Source organism: Castor canadensis, chromosome 9 (genome assembly GCF_047511655.1).
Source record: "Castor canadensis chromosome 9, mCasCan1.hap1v2, whole genome shotgun sequence".
NCBI lineage: Eukaryota > Metazoa > Chordata > Mammalia > Rodentia > Castoridae > Castor > Castor canadensis.
Genome location: NC_133394.1, coordinates 53,699,042 through 53,713,075, shown reverse-complemented (window position 1 = coordinate 53,713,075; position 14,034 = coordinate 53,699,042). Strand labels below are relative to the sequence as shown.

The 14,034-nt window shown below is 37.3% G+C and overlaps 1 protein-coding gene and 1 pseudogene across 2 annotated transcripts in view; one reads left to right on the top strand and one right to left on the bottom strand.

Moving 5' to 3' along the window:
- Positions 1-11,256, bottom strand: part of Bbs7 (Bardet-Biedl syndrome 7) — a 42,682-nt gene extending 31,426 nt beyond the window's left edge. For both annotated transcript variants that reach the window (XM_020156707.2, XM_074041644.1), the window contains exons 1-5: positions 11,029-11,256; positions 9,219-9,284; positions 7,054-7,116; positions 4,540-4,715; positions 165-351 (exon numbers count right to left, since the gene is read on the bottom strand). In XM_020156707.2, coding sequence (XP_020012296.2) covers positions 165-351; positions 4,540-4,715; positions 7,054-7,116; positions 9,219-9,284; positions 11,029-11,064 — 528 coding nt within the window. In that variant the 5' untranslated portion in view covers positions 11,065-11,256. The remainder of the gene's footprint in view (positions 1-164; positions 352-4,539; positions 4,716-7,053; positions 7,117-9,218; positions 9,285-11,028) is intronic.
- Positions 3,710-4,136, top strand: LOC109681818 (small ribosomal subunit protein uS15-like; annotated as a pseudogene).
- Positions 11,257-14,034: the final 2,778 nt, after the last annotated feature.

Genomic DNA, 14,034 nt, shown 5'->3' with positions numbered 1-14,034 from the left:
TTCAAGTAAAAAAAATTATTAATTTAAAATTTCTTTCTAGATACAACTTTATGTAAGACACTTAAGGTGGCAATCTCTAAAGTAATTTATCTTAGGTAAGCAACATTCATAATTACTCATTTGCCTAAATTATGGAAAGTTATAAAAATGCAAATACTAGCAACCTGTAAAACTCTGAGCACTCTGTCCTGGCAGGCCAGTATTGGTGTAATTCGAGGTATTCTTTCCACTGGAAGGCAGATGACATCATTGATTTTGTCTCCAGAAAGGTAATAATGCTGGTCTTTGCAGTCACAATAATGATTATAGATATAACTTGCACTGAGAAAGAGGTCAGAGCCAGATATATACCTGAGAACATTAAAGCAGCAATTTAAAACATCCGTATTTTTAAAAACAAGCACCAGTAAACAAAATTCTTCAGAGATAAATACAAAACAGTTTATAATATACAGTTTACTACCATTTTTTCACAGAGAACGTCATTTTTTTCATTTCTTCCACTTAATTTCTAGCCTTTATATTTGATATAACACTTTCATTTTGAAAGCGGAAAATGAGGATTGTAAGCCTCAGGCTTCTCAATAAAAACCAAGCTCAGAAAAACTAAAATCAAAGATGTTAATTTAGTTGTCTATAACTGAAGACAATACCAAAAACTAAACTTTTTTTTAATGTATACTATGGGGCAAGCACTGTCCTAACTACATGTATTAGCTCAATTAATCCACATAATCCTATAATCTCAGGAAGAGTATTATTGCTTTCACAGGTGAATAAGAAAATATTAATGTGCCTCATGGCACATAATTAGTAAATAGTGGAGAAGACTACAACTCAGGTAGTTTTTAGCTCTGAAGTTAGCTTTATTAATATTACATTAAAATGCCTGGAAAAATCTATTTGAAGTGAGTCTACTTTAAATGATATACAGTGCAAAAAGTACTTTCATTAGATCTTATCTTGAAAAACGAAATGAAAATAAGTTAATTTCAAGTAACTTTAAACAAATTTTAGGTAATAAACACAATGATGTTGTAATTCTTAGGTTGAAACCAGTTTTTTCTTGAAAAGGTTAACACTTTTTTTCACAAAAGTTATATGCGGTATTAGTATTCATATTCATATTTATATGCTAGTATGTGTCTACACCACATATACTAGTGTAATACAAGTTGGGCAATCCTAGCCTAAAAATCTGAAATCAAAATATTCCAAGGTCCAAAACTTGGGGTTTTTTTGGCAATTCTGAGGTTTGAACTCAGGGTCTCACACTTGCTAGGCAGGTGCTCTACCACGTAAGTCAGTCACTCTACCAGTCCTTTCTGCATTAGATTTTTTTTGTTTTGCTTTTTACCCTGTAAGTAGAGAAATACACCTTGTTTATAGGATGCAAAAGAAGATCTTGCTTTATGCTCTAACCAGCCTGGATAGCAATCCTCTATTTGTGCCCATATAGCTGGGGCGACAGGTATGTACCACCATGCCCAGCCATTGGTTGAGATAGGGTCTTGTAAAGTTTTCTGCTTGGATTACCTAGAACTGCAATCCTTCTGATCTCTGCCTCCCGAATAGCGAGGACACAGGCACAGCCACAACTCTCAGCTCAAAGTCCAAAACTGTTTACGTGCTAACACAATGTTCAAAAACTTTCAGATTTGGGAGCATTTCAGAGTTCAGATTTTTGGACTTGGGATGTTCATCTGGTAAAGTCTTCACAAATACTGCAAAATATGAAAAATCCAAAACCTGAAATACTTCTGGTCCCAAGCATTTCAGAGAAGGGAGACTAAAATCTGCATATATTTGTAGACTGCTAACATCATGTGGTCATGAAAAAGGTACTTTTATTTGAAGGTTTCATCTGTTTTGTTACCTCTGAGATGCATTTCAAATTTTTTGATAGTAAAATTATTCTCCGAAGAGCTTATCCAACATTACCCTCACTTCTCCAATTAAGTGGCTTTACTTTGTGTCTCTGCATATGTAGAAAATATCATTTTTATCAACCTCATGAAAACCTGTGTCATTTTCAAGATTTGAAATCCAAGTTTAAAATCAAACTGCATTATAGTTGCATTATACTGGCAATGGTACTATTTAGCAATTACTATTGTTGACAAGAGTGGGGACAGATTGAAGCATTAAGCAGAGAAAGATGTGTGAGGGCCAAATAATTTTCTAAGTAGTTTCCTTATTGAATATCATCAAGGTATAATCTTTGTTTTCCTACAAACACGGGAATTCAGATAATTTGCAAAACTTGAGCAATGAACCTATCCATCTCATCTCTGATACCCCAGTAAAAACATTTAAGACAGTGGTCAAAAGATTGTTGCTGAGAAATGCCTTATCTTCCTCACACCACTATCCACATACCTCTCTGGACAGAGGTATTCCTTATAAGTCAATAGTATTTCAAAATTATCATTGGCCTTATCTACAAAAGCAATGCAAACATGTTAAGTTCTTGTTAAAACACCTGCAATTACTTCTACTTGGTATTGTTTAATGCTTATCTAATCTCACCAAGCTAAAGTTTAAAAGCCTAAACATCAGGAGAAACACTATGCATTATACAGGATTATACAGGACCGTCGTGCATTACGCAGAACTCAGGACTGAATCTGTAGTTTCCAAACTCAGGGATTGGGCTGCTTGTATAACTTGGCTGCATTAGATTCAAGGAAGAACTTAAAACCACTCCTGGTTATTCTGACTCAGCAGGTGTGAGCCAAGATATCAATTGTTTAGGCTTCCCAATGAGTCTTCCCAAGTAGCAGGTTTAAGAAACTGGATTAGATGAACTTTAAAGCCCTTCTAGCCCCAAAGATTCATAAGCTAAAATTCTAATTGAAAAATTTCAGGTATCAGGAAGTCATTAAGGAAGCTTTTTAGGTAAGGCTCAGTGGGAGGCAGAGAGATAGGAAGACCATGGTTTCAAGCCAGCCCAGGCAAAAAGTTAGTAAGACCTGATCTTAAGACAAGCAGGACATGGTGCTAACACACCTGTAATCCCAGCTACTTGGGAGATGTAGGTAGGATGATCATGGTCTAAGGCCAGTCTAGGCAAAGAGCAGAAGACCCTATCTGAAAATATCTAAAAAATAACTAAAACAAAAAGGGCTAGAGGCTAACAAGTGCAAGGCCTGTTTACCCAGTATGATCAAAACAAAAGGGAAAACTACTGTTCCCTTAAGAGCCTTACATAATTCACCTGAAAATGTAATATGTTGGTAGTCACCAACTTTGATGGCTAGTCTTTTAACATACAATTGCTAACTCAAAATAAGAACTACCAAAAAATGCCAACCAAGGAACAGGAGCCTAAGTATCAGGCTGGTGGAGTGGCTCAAGCAGTCTGCCTAGTAAGCATGAGGCCCTGAGTTCAAACCCCAGTAGTGACAAAAAAAAGAGTGAAGAACCTTAATATTTGAAGTTTTTCTATACCTTGATCATGAATCTTTTAGTCACAACCAAATGTATACTGTAGTTATACTTCAAAACCATTCATAGAGGATTTTGTGTGCTCCCAACATGAAGAAATAATGAATGTTGGTGACAATGGGCATGCAAATTACCTGATCATTACCCACCATATACATGTATAGAAATGCCACTCTACCATAAATATGCACAATTGCTAAACATTTATTTAAAATACAAAATATATTTTTAAAAAGAAATGCCAGGTCAGTCTGCCACCATCATGGGTCACATGCATGCTTCTGGTAATGGCCTGTCCCAGTTGGTTCAGCCCTATCCCCACCTGGCTGAGGCTGACTTCTGACGACAGAGGACATGGCCAAGAAGGGCCTGGCTCCCTCACAAATCAATACGATCTTGAGGGGTTCACATTGCACTGCACAAGTACATTTTGTGCAGGGCAACAAAGTCTTGAAAATCTTTAAGTTCAAGGAACTTGGTCCTGATCTTCCTTAGAAGGTCAGGACTTCCTAAATAAGAAGGCAGTTGCTGTCCAAAAGCATCTTGAGAGGAACAAAAAGAATAAAGATGCTAAGCTTTGACACTGACAGACAGCCAAATTTGCTGATTGGCTTGGTATTTTAAAACCAAATTGGTCCTACCCCAACTGGAAATATGAGTCATTCACAACCTCTGCCGTAGTGACATAAATTTGACTGGTATACTCAAGCAATAGATCATTGTTTCAATTTTTAAAAAAAGCCAAAAAATAAAATATGAATATGTGTATTTGTACATATATATCTCTGTATATACATATGTATACTTCCTCTACACATATACACATACAGACACACATATATATATTATGTATACTTCCTCTACACATATACACATACAGACACACATATATATAATGTGAAGTTCTTAAAAAGAAGACATTTCAACAGGCAATCAATTTTGTGTTGATCCTAGGTCAAATTTAGTTTCTGACAATAAAATATCTTCAGCCAATTTTATTTTTCAGAAAACCTATTAAGATATATTTAATCAGATGTTCTACAGCTATGCAAAACATAGATAAGTAAAAATAAAAGAGAACAATAAACATACATAGCTTTAATGCTCTCAGTGAGGTTTGTTTCAAAAGAGAGGAACTGTTTTCCTCGCTTTGTAAAGCCTCTAATCTCAGATCCTGCAGCAATAAAAATTTTCTCCTGAGGTGTGTTAAGAACCCCTCCTAGTTCCAGCCTCGAAATCTTCTGCCCTGGTAAAGTCTTGAACACTGCCTACAAAAGTCAATCGGGAAAAAAAGTAAGTATACAAGTTATTTTATCGTTAACATTTTTCCATTACCATAAAAAAAATGCTATGATTTTAAACTTACAAAATATTATAGTTCTACTATATAGAAAAACCTTTACATTCTGGCTTTTTGCTAGATAACCTTTAATTTCAAAATTTTATTTCCACATATATTTTAATGATATCATTAAAGTCTAAATTCTTGCAATGCAAAGTAGGGGTTCACTGAGTAGCAACATTAGCACCATTAACTTATTAAAATGCAGAATCTTGCTAGGCACAGTGGCTCATGCCTATAATCCTAGCTACTCAGGAGGCAGAGACTGAGAGGATCACTGTTTGAGGCCTATCTGGGCAGAAAGCTATCTAGGACCCCATCTCAACAAATAAGCCAGACATGATGGTATACAGCTGTAATCCCAGGTACACAGGAGGCACAGGTAGAAGAATTGTGGTCCCATGTTGGCCTGGGCAAAAAAACGAGACCCTATCTGAAAAATAACCTAAAAAGGCACAAAGGGCTAAAGGTTTGTCTCAAGTAGTACAGTGCTTGCCTAGCAAGCACAAGCCCTGAGTTCAAAGTCTAGTAACGACAAAAAAAAAAGAAAAGAAAAATGCAGCATCTGAAGCCCAACACCAAATCTTCTAAATGAGAATGTGCATTTTTTTAACACTATTCCCCAGGTAGTTCCCATACCCCTTAAAGTATGAGAAGGACTGGTTTGTCTATTTATTTTGTGGAACTGGGGAACCTAGGGTCTTGCACAGCTAGGCAAGTGCTCTGCCAGTTGAGCTGTACCCCTATACCTTTTGTCCTTTGTTTTTGAGATCGGGTCTTATCTTTTCCCAAGCTGCCTTGCACTCAAGATTCTCCTGCCTCCTCCTTCAGACTAGCTGAGATTACAGGTGGTGCTATTATGCCTAGCTTGAGAAGCACTGGTTTAATTAATACTCCTACCTATAGCAAAGTCCACTTGGCAAATTCTTTAATTAAGTTCAATGGACATGTTTGTATGCTTCAATTGTTTTTGAAACAATCTCTCCTGAATTTTTACAATGTTTATAAATTTTAGTAGTAAAGGGCTACAGAATTTATTGGAAATGTGAATGTATATCTTAATACCTTAGTCACATCTTTAATAAAAACTATTATTCTTAACACTAATTTTTTCCTGATTATTTTCCACTTTAGTATTTCCACCAGTTTCTTCTCCCCTCTCATGACTTTATACAGAACAAAATTTCTAGGAGAATACATGAATAATGGACACATTATATTTCCAGTAGTTTTAATTCTCTTCATCTTTTTTGTAAATTCTATGTAATGTACAATGAATTTCAGAGCTTATACTTCAGACTACAGACTATAACCTGTGAACATGATAATGCTATAATAATCAATTATGTCATTTATTAGGTTACATTAAGTGGCAAAGGTTGTTAGGTATAATAATTCTGTGATTTATTATATTACTAAATAAATAAGATTCCATCTTAATACACTAGAAATTTTCCTGCTGGCTTTAAAGAATTAGTTTCCCATGTTGTAAGACGGACTAAAAGAAGGCCACATGTCAGGGCCCTGTGGGAATTTCTGATAACAGTCCCTTGCTTACAGACAGAAATAAAGCGGAGTTCTCAATACTACAACAGAAAGGAACCACATGAGCCCAGCACAGGCCCTTAAGCTGTAGAAAGAAAGAAACTGCCTGGCTGATACCTACATTGCAGCCCTGACTCCTGACCCACAGAAATTGTGACATAATAGATGTGTGTTTGTTTTATCATTTGTTAAACAGCATAGAAAACTAACTACCATGGGCTGCTAAAGGTGTTTTCAACAAACTCGAAAATGACTTATGCTAGCCCACAGCCTCATGCTTCATACAACCACAGCTGTTTCTTGGTATCCATAGGGATTGGTTTCAGGACCCACCAAATATCAAAACCCATAGGTGCTCATGTCCTTTATATAAAATGGCATGATATTTTCACTTAACCTATGCACATCCTCCCATGTAATTTAAATCATCTCTAATTACTTATAATACTTAATACAATGTAAATAGTTGCTCTACTATATTGTTTCAGGAATAATGAAAAGAAAAAACTCTATACATGTTCAGTGTAGATGCTATTTTTTTTCTAATAGTTTTGATCCTCAAATGTGAAATCCACAGATATAGCAAGCTGACTATACTTCCCTCACAAACCACTTTCCATTGTCTCTATATTAGGAAATTTTTAACTTAGGAGTATTCAGTAAGTAGTGCATCTGCCTGCTGAAAACCTTTTTTATCCTCCTACAGAAGTTACACTTACCCCTGCTTCTCCTTTCTTCATACCAAAGCACATAACTACCCCGTCTTGATCTCCAATAACCACCTGTAATAGATTGACAAGAATCTAAAATTACTACTACTGCTACTACAAAAACTTCATCAATATGGTTTTAGACTCCACTAATGTTTAAGAAACTACATCAAGTTTAAAGGTAGCATCAAATAGGAACAGAAGAGTCATAATTACCAGAGAAAGTTATTTAAATACCTTTCCCTATTTTTCACCTATGTACCTAGATATTCTTCATATATTTCAACCAAAAGCCACATATTACAACAGAGTGAATGCAGAAAGCAGATATGAGAGCCCATCTGACATTGCTTATGCAAGACATTAAAGAATTTGCAAAAATATAATACTTTTAATAAAAATGTCTTATTTATGTAAAAACATAAAGGGTTTATTATTTTTAAGACAAAATATTTAAACATTTCTTACATCTCTCAATTAAGTATTGATAGATGTAACCTAAATAAACAAAGATTCTTTGTAGGCCTCAATAATTTAAATGTGTAAAGGGGTTCTAAGACCAAAAAGTTTGAAAAGTACTAATTTAGTATACTGAAAACAATGACAATCAGAAATATATTGATTCATCTCAAAAAATGTTAATATATCAGGATAATGTATTTTGCAGCAATTAAAATACCTACTACTGCCAGATGCCAGTGGCTCATGCTTATAATCCTAGCTATTTAGGAGACTGAGATCAGGAAGATCACAGTTTGAGGCCAACCTGGGCAAATAGTTCTCAAGACCCCATTTCCAAAATAACCAGAGCAAAATGGACTGGAAGTGTGGCTCAAGTAGCAGAGCTCCTGATCTGCAAGTACTGCATTGCAAGAGTGAAGCCCTGAATCCCAGAAAAAGATTAAAATAAAATAAAATGAAAAAGGGCTGGCTCAAGTGGTAGAGTGCCTGCCTAGCAAATGTGACAACCTGAGTTCAAACCCAGAACCACCAAAATAATAGTAATAATAATAATAATAATAAAATATCCAGTAGTATACCACAAAATTATAATTGTTTTATGGAGGCATACCCAATATTTCTTTTTAAAAAAAATCAGTATTATTAGTTAAACACAAAGTTCAACATCAAATAGTTAAAAAATATGAGAAAGTTTATGGAAACGGTGTTCTCTATATTCTGCTGTGTTTTATATTTCTTCTTCCATATACACAATTTGGTACACAGAGAGCAAATTATTACCAGAAAAATAGGATACAGTTTTTTCATGTTTTTGTTGTGCTAGGGATTGAACCAAGGGCCTTATATATGCTAGGCAAGTGTTCTACCACTAAGCTACATCCCCAGCCCAAAGAGTATGGTTTTTAACAAGTTTACTTACACAATTTACTAATTGTACATAATAATTTTAATGTCTAAGAAAATTACTATGTGTAAACGTCTGTTGGTATTCAAACTTATGATCAATTAAAAGAAATTTATTTTTTTGACATTAGTATTATTAAAAGACTAACTTAGCTCACGCTTATAATCCTAGCTATGTGAGAGACTGAGACTGAAATCAGGAGGATGGAGGTTCCAGGACAGCCCAGGGAATATAGCTCACAAGACCCCATCTCAACCAATAACAAAGGGCTGGGATGTAGCTCGGTGGTACAGCACTTGCCTAGCATGCGTGAGGCCCTGGGTTCGATCCCAGCACCAAAAAAGAAAAGACAAAAAAATTAATAGTAATAACCTCTCCCCCTCAACCAATAACAAGGTATGCACATCTGTCATCCCAAACTACCATGGAAAGCTGAGATTTGAAGGATTGTGTTTCCAAGGCCAGTTCCGGCAAATATGTTTGTGAGACCCCATCTCAATGGAAAAAAACTGGGCATGGTAGCATGTGTCTGTCATTACAGAGATGGCGAGAAGCTTAATACAGGAGAATCACAGTCCAGGCCAGCTAGGACAAACAGTGATAACTTATCTCCAAAATAACCAGAACAAAACTGGATGAAGGTGTCACTCAAGTGATAGAGCACCTGCCTCACAAGTGCAAATCCCTGAGTTCAAACCCCAGTACCACCAAAAAAAAAAAAAGATTTAACTTACCAATAAAGAAGGAAATGTGAGCCTCTCCACTGTCAGAGCAAGGGAGAAGCAGAGAAATCATACCTATACAGTACCTTTTGTGTACCTCTATGTCTTGAGGAAGGAAGCAGCTTCATAGTCTTCTGAGAGGTCACGCCCACCTAAGGAAACACACCAGTCACCTAGAATGCTCTCTGATATGCTGTAAGTTGAAGTTATATCAGAAATTAAAAAGGACCAGGAGAGTGAGCTTTATTTTTAATGACATAAGCAATATAGTTCTTCCTATTAGTGATAAACTCATTTTCTAATGAACTCTCACAAAAGTCAGAACATAGAAAGCAAACAAAAACAGTAAAATTTATTCTATAAATTTATCAGGCTAAAAGCAATTATATGTATATATGGCATTACTGGTAAGGTGCTTCAGAAAATATTTTTTAGAAGTCTTTTCCAATTTCATGTAGTTACTGAAGATTTTTTTGTAAACTGATTAAAATCTTTGGAAGCAAGGCTCTGGCGGCTCACACCTGTAATCCTAGCTACTCAGGAGGCAGCGATCAGGAGGTTCCAATCCAGCCAGGGCAAACGGTTCAACAGACCCTATCTCAAAAATACCTAACATTAAAAAAAAATGGGCTGGTGGAGTGGCTCAAGGTGTGTGCTACTGAGTTCAAGCCCCACTACCAAAAAAAAATTAAAAACTTTGAAAATAGGTTATTGAAAATCTAGCATAGAAAAATTTTGCTGAAACATCAAACATGGTGATGGTGACAACATCCAATCTAAGTGATGACGCTGTTACTGATTATGATTTTACAAAAGGTGCACAGGATGAAAACAACATGTCTTGTCCATCAGGGAAATGTCACTGGAGGTAAGCAGTTAAGGAGGATGGGACTAATGGGAGAGAAGTTGAAGAAAACAGATCATGAAAGAACTTGCATACAATACAGATATATGATTTTATTCTGGATTTCAGTTAGTATTGAAGTTCAAAGTAAGCTGTTTAGATATGATTTTTTTCAGATTTGCATTTTTAACACATCAATCTAGCAAGTGATATGAAGGATGGCTTGGAGGAAGGTGAAGATGGAGGCTGCTTGCCCAGTTAGACTACTTCAATATTCCAAGCAAGATGAGAACCCAAAATGAAGGAGATGGAGAAAAATGGGAGATTCAAGAGATAGTTGGGAGATAAAAGCAGCAAGATGTGGCAAGTGGTTGGGTACGGAAGATATTAAGGTGGGAACTACATCATAGTATAACTCCTAGGAAAACCTATGGGTAGGCAAACATCTGTACCATCAGCTAAAACTGTACAGCTGAAAACGGAGATGGGGAACTGGAAGATATAATCCCAGGGCCGAAAGAAACCCTGAAAGGCTGTGTGATGTAACAGAAAGGTCACTGCTCTGAAGTCCCAGACTTTGATTCAAATAGCAACTCTGTAGTTTTTATCTATTCGGCAAATTATTTACCTTTTCTGAGCTTCCGAATCCTCATTTCTAATATAACCTATTTTGAATAATTTTATTTAGAGTAGGCATTTATGTATGGTACATATTATGGGATTAACTGCTCAATAAACGGTTGCCATCGCTTCCATTGGGATATGGCTAGTGCAGTCCAGTTGAGAGTGAGAACCAAGCGTCGGGCGGGCGCCGGGGAGGAGGCGGGGAGGGCCGGGGTCCGCGTCGGGACCCTTGGAGCACCTCGGGAGCGAGGGACGCGGGCTTCTCTCCAAATCCCGCAGACCATCACGGACCAGCTGGGGCTGCCCGCCTCCGCCTCGGCCTCCGTCCCTGCTCCGGGCGACCCCAACTGACTTGCATCAGGGAAACGAATCCTCTCATGGGAGCGGAACTAGCCCAACGCGGCTACCGCCCCACTGTTCAGCTTTACCTGTAAATAATCCGCTCGGTTTAAAATCAGATCCATGGTGACTGCACGGATGGACCGGGAAATACCCGCCCAGAAGAGGAACGAGAGGACGTCGGCTCCAGGCCTCTAGCCTGTCCCTGCTGGCCACCCCAGTCCTTTCAAAAGGACTGGCCAGAGCAATCGCCCCGAGGAGAGGGCAAACACAGAAGCCGCTTTAAGAAAGCAGAGCCCGGCGTGACGTCAGCACGCTCACGTGCGCGGCCTCCCGACAAAGATAAGGCCCCGCCCCTCTCCAGACGGACCGCCCACTGACAGGTTGCTCCAATCAGAAGTGAGCGGGACGAAAACCAGGCCCTGCGGACCCGGAAGGATATTTCCAGAGAGACCCGGGACGCGATCTCGACTCCACCCTCAGTTCTCGGGGGTTCGTGGGCGGCGCTCTCCTCGCCGGTGCCCAGGGCGCGGATGAGTACCCGGGTACATTCTGCCCTGTGTCGCTCTGACATTGGGAAGGGTCCCACCGAGATTCAGGTTCTCCCAATTCACATGTAGGCATACAAACCGCAGTTCTCAAACTTTTGACTTACGTCACTGTATAAAGCTCTTAAAAACTGGGTACTCAAAGAACCTTTTGTTTCAATGACTTAATATCGATATTCACTGTATTGGACGTTAGAACTGGAAAATGTTTCATTTTAAAACTCCATTGCATAAATATCTTAATGAAAACTATATTGTTCAAAATTAATAATAAGACGACTTGCATTATGTGCTTATCCGCTCTCCAGGAGTCCTAGATTGAGTCTGCACTCAATCTATGATCGTGTGTTTATGTGTATAAGAAAATTTGATTTAAATTCAACAAGTAGTAGTTTTGAAAGCTTAGTTGCATTGTGGAATGTGACTTTATCATATAGCAACTCCCCCATCCCATTTGCTAATATCACTAGGAATTTCATCAGACGTCTTAATGAGTCAGAAAGTTGTGAAATTCAAATAGTGAATGCAATACTTCCAAATTTCTGTGCTTGAGAGCTTGGATTTTAAGCACTGGCAACAAATGTCAGTTGTTTTCCTTGAATTGATAGGCTTCTTTTTTAATTCATAAGAAAATGTATGCCAAATATTCAAGTCTGAATAATCATCATTAGAAGGGTCTTTAAATAAAAAATAGTGTTCCTTTAAAAAACCTAGCAGGTTAGCAAGCTGGTCACAGTGCTTTTGAGACAACCAATATACTTTTATATGCAGTAGAAGTGTTACCCATACTTCTGGTGCTATAATTATCTTTTTAAAGAAAGAAGACCTAAATAAATAAAATCAGAGGTGAAAACAAAGTCATTACAACTGCTACTACAGAATAAATTTGAAATCCTAGAAGAAATAGAAAAATTTTGGATGCATTTAAACTACCAAAATTGAACATGAAAACACAGAAAACTTGAACAGACCAATAATAAGTAATGAGATTGAAATAGCAATGAGTTCTCTCAATAAAGAATAGTTCAGGATCAATGACTTTACTGCTAAATTTTATCAAATTTTAAAGTGAGACAAACAGCAATTCTCAAACTATTCCCAAAAACTGAATGGGAGGGAACTCTTCCAAACTCATTTTACTAAGCCAGCATTGCTCTTACACCAAAACCAGGACACAACAAAAACAGAAAACTAGACACACACACACACACACACACACACACACTCACTCACTGTCTCTTGTCTTGTGATGCCCTACACTACTTCAGGATGCTGCTAGCAAGAAGGCAATCACCAGATGTAGCCGCTCTATCCTGCACCCACAAAAACTGAGCCAAAATAAACTTCTTTTCTCTGTTAGTCAAAAATAGAAACAAAAAAGGGAGGAAGGAAAAATATGGCTAATATCCCCTATGAGCATAGACACAAAATTTTTCAACAAAATACTAGCAAATCAAATCCAGGAACAAATCAAAACCATCATTTACAGCTGGTTATGGTGGCACACACCTGTAATCCCAGCACTTGGGAGGCTACGACTGAAACATGAGTTTGAGGCTACCCTAGCCTACATATCAGTATCTCAAAAACTCAATTATACATGATCCAGTGGAGTTTATCCCAAGGATGCAAAAGATGGTTCAACATATGCAAATCAAAAAATGTGATATATATCACATCAACAAAATAAAGTATGGAAATCATATGATCTTTTCAATAGATGCAGAAGAAGCATTGATAAAATTCAACATCTCAGATAGACATGGTGCTGCAAGCCTATAATCCACCTTACTAAGAAGGCTGGGTAGGAGGATCAAAAGTTTGAGGCCAGCATGGGTAACATAGTTAGACCCTGTCTCAAAAAAACAAAACAAAATTCAACATGCCTTCATGATAAAAACTCCTAACAAATTAGGTGTAGAAGGAAGATAGCTCACACAATAAATGGTATATATTATAAATCCACAGCCAACACCATAGTGAAAGAGGAAAATGTGAAAGTGTTCTGGAACAAGACAAGGATATATACTTCCACTTTTCACTCTTATTCAGCATACTATTGGAAATCTTAGCCAGAGCAATTAAAAAGAGAAAGAAACCACATACAAACAGGACAGGAGAAAGTCAAATTATCACTGTTAGCAGGTAACATGATACAATGCCTAAAGACATTACCAAAAGACTCTTGGAACTAAAAAATAAATTCAGTAAAGTTGCAGCACACAGAATCAGCATATGAAAACCAGTATAATTTTTATACACCAATAACAAACTTCCTGAGAAAGAAATCATGACAGTAATCCCACTCACAATAGCTATTTTCAGGGGGAGTTTGAGGCCAAATTGGGCAATAGTTCATAAGCCCTCTTCTCCAAAATAACTAGAGCAAAATGAACTTGAGTTGTTGTGGTAGAGTGCATGCTTTACAAGCATGAAGCCCTAAGTTTAAACCCCCGTGCTATCCCCTTAAAAAAGTACAAATACATGAAACAGGTACTTGGAGAAAATGCTTAACATTATTAGCTACCAAAGAAATACAAATCAAGG